This window comes from Salarias fasciatus, chromosome 15, assembly GCF_902148845.1.
Source record: "Salarias fasciatus chromosome 15, fSalaFa1.1, whole genome shotgun sequence".
NCBI classification, from domain to species: domain Eukaryota; kingdom Metazoa; phylum Chordata; class Actinopteri; order Blenniiformes; family Blenniidae; genus Salarias; species Salarias fasciatus.
Genome location: NC_043759.1, coordinates 24,976,642 through 24,979,721, shown reverse-complemented (window position 1 = coordinate 24,979,721; position 3,080 = coordinate 24,976,642). Strand labels below are relative to the sequence as shown.

Genomic DNA, 3,080 nt, shown 5'->3' with positions numbered 1-3,080 from the left:
CATTGATTCTCAACTTTTCAGACAGCAGCTGCATTAACCCCTCATTGATGGTGTCCAACTTGCGTCTCAAATCAACCACCACCCCAATCAGATTGTCCATCATATGATTGAGTTTGTTAAAATGTTGAACTTCAGCTTTTGCCCGTTTGTGCCACACGGTGGTGTATTGATAACCACTCTTGCCTCACAGCAAAAAGGTCTTGGGTTCAAGTGCCAGCTGGGACTTTGGGCCTTTCTGTGTGGAGTTTGCATGTTCTCCCCGTGTGTGTGGGTTCCCTCCGGGTACTCCGGCTTCCTCCCATGGTCCAACAAAAAAAACATGCAAGTCAGGTTAATTGGTCATCCTAAATTGCCCCAGGTGTGAATGGTTGTATGTCAATGTCTTTATGTGTCAGCCCTGCGACAAACTGGCAACCTGTCCAGGGTATACTCCGCCCTTGCCTGAAGTAGCTTGCTTGTATTGTACGTCGCGTTTGATAAAAGCGTCTGCTAAATGAAATTGTAAATTGTTTGTGTTGTCCATTGGACGACTTTCATGGAGGTGGTCTTCTCAATTATCCAGAAGCTCGGGTCGCAGCACAGGCCAATCAGCAGCAGACCTGTCATCATAAATCCATATATATAGACATCTTCCACGTCCTCCAGGGGACAAGGCACATGTTCAATTCCATGTTTGGTGTTGATATGATAAGATGATGGTGCAGTTCCACTCTTCCATAACTGAGTCCATCCTCACCTCCTCCATCAAGGTCTGCTATGCTGCAGCCACAGCCAGAGACAAGGACAGACTGCAGCGAATCATCTGTTCTAATGAAACAGTCATTGACAGCAGTCTGCCTTCCCTCCATGACCTGTACACCCCCAGAATCTTGAGGCATGCAGGCAAGATGGTGGCCGACCGCTCCCATGCTGGTTAGCAACTCAAACACTCCCCTATGGAAGAACAGTTGACCAGTTTCTTCTCCTCTGCCACCTCTTTCATGATGATGGCCTCAGTTCACCACTGACAATCAGCCACCCACCTACACACATACACACAAAGAAAGAGAATCCGACAATGCACTACGGACAAGCTTCAGCTTCATAATTGAAATTACCACAAATTTTTTTTGCCATTTTTATAAATTTTGCAAATGATTGTTCATATTTCTCATGCTATTACTATTGTGATATTTGTTTTTTGTTTCTTAATTCTCTCTATTCATATTTTATACTTGTGCCCTTTAAATTTATTTGTTTCTATTTCTGCATCGCCCACCAAAAGAAATTTGTTGCTTTGGCAACTATATTTAGTCATAAACTTTACTCTGTTTCTGAGAAAAAAGAGTTGGAATGATGCATATCTCCCATGATTTCAGAGCAAAAAATTCCTCCAGCAGTCAAATGTCTTTCCCTATCGTCTGATGCACTTCGCATAAGAAGTCCTGTATCTGAATGTACAATTTATGTTTTTAATGGCATTGAGACAATTGTTCATAGTGAAAAGAAAAGAAAAGAAAACAGGCTTATGCAGAGTCCTGGTGATGAAAAACACCCATGTGACTGGAAGCCTTACATTGTGACTCATTTCTCCTAGGAATTCCACAACAAGCACAATATTAATGGAAGCTTGTTTGCAGGAACTCAGAAACATGGCAGCAGGAGACCTTGTGAATCGCACTCATGTTGATTCCACACATCCTTGCTATGAAATTGATGTGGTTTCTCTCACACTGACTAACAGTCCTTCTTCAAAATGTGTTCTGTTGCATGTTTTTCTCAGCTCTATGTCTGCTGCAATTGTGTGTGGTAACCTTCTGGTGCTAATCTCTATTGTTTATTTCAGACAGCTGCACACTCCCACGAACTTCCTCATCCTCTCTCTGGCTGTGTCGGACCTGCTTGTTGGACTGCTACTCTTTCCTATGAGTACAATATTCCCTGTGACCTTCTGTATGCAGTCCCATAATGTATTCTGCAAAGTACGACTGTCTTTCGATCTAACATTGAGCACAGCTTCTGTTTTGAACCTATGCTGTATCTCCATTGACAGGTACTATGCAGTGTGTCAGCCTCTGACATACAGAATGAAGATCAGTACTAATGTCATTGTGACTATGATCGTCTTGACCTGGAGCACAGCTGTTTTTATGACAATTGGGTTTTTCATTGCAAGAATGAGCTATGGAAAATGTCAAGAAAATTGTCCTTTCAGTGTTGGTTTTTCAAACCCTTTAGGACCAGTGTTCTCATTTTACCTCCCAATGGTCACGATGGTGTGTATCTACCTGAAGATTTTAATGGTGGCACAGAAACAGGCACGCAGCATCCAGAACACACACTCTCAGAGCACAAAGGCTGGAACTGCTGCTGAAAAAAAGGGGGAAGGAAAGGCGACCAGAACTCTGGCAATTGTCATGGGAGCTTTTCTGGGGTGTTGGGCGCCTTTTTACCTCTGTTTGCAAGTTAAAGTTTTCAGTTCCGTGTCAGTTGCAGTTGCAACATTTGAATCCCTTGTGTGGATTGGATTGTTTAACTCACTGCTCAATCCGTTTATCTATGCTTTCTTTTACAGCTGGTTCAGATCAGCTTTCAGACTGATTCTGACCGGGAAAATATTTCAAAGTGATTTTTCTAACACAAAACTCTTTTGACGTACTGCACAAAAGTGTCCAGACAGATCTATTGTATCATGGTACAGCAACAATAACACCATAAGTGCTCTGAGATTTGCTCTGCAGCAGAGTGCAGTGATCCAAATCATATGTCTCAGTAATACCTTTGATATGCAATGATGAACTGTGAGTTCTAGGAGTTAGGGTGAGGCCCTAATATAATCTTTATTTCAATGTGAAGTCTGTGTTTGGAATCATTTCAAGAGGCAGACTAATCTGTGACAGCGTATACCTAAAGAAAGTCTGTCTTTAGTTATCAAACGTGTTTCAGACAATGCCACAGAAAATTGAAACATTGATTCTTTTGTGTGTAAAACATACTCATACTAAATAATGATTTCTCTGTTTGCATCAAAATGTTTTAAGTGGACTGAAATCTTCCATAGAGAAACCACAATGTACATACATATGCATCACTTCTGAAAT

General features: G+C 41.7%; 1 protein-coding gene across 1 annotated transcript; it reads left to right on the top strand.

Annotated features, from left to right (window-relative positions):
• Positions 1 to 1,631: 1,631 nt before the first annotated feature.
• LOC115402381 (trace amine-associated receptor 1-like) lies at positions 1,632 to 2,633 on the top strand. Its single transcript, XM_030110892.1, has one exon. The coding sequence runs from the start codon at positions 1,632 to 1,634 to the stop codon at positions 2,631 to 2,633; it is 1,002 nt and encodes a 333-aa protein (XP_029966752.1).
• Positions 2,634 to 3,080: the final 447 nt, after the last annotated feature.

Bases quoted from the DNA above. Each gene is read 5' to 3' on its own strand.
- LOC115402381 (XM_030110892.1), top strand. From the start codon at position 1,632: ATGGCAGCAGGAGACCTTGTGAATCGCACTCATGTTGATTCCACACAT.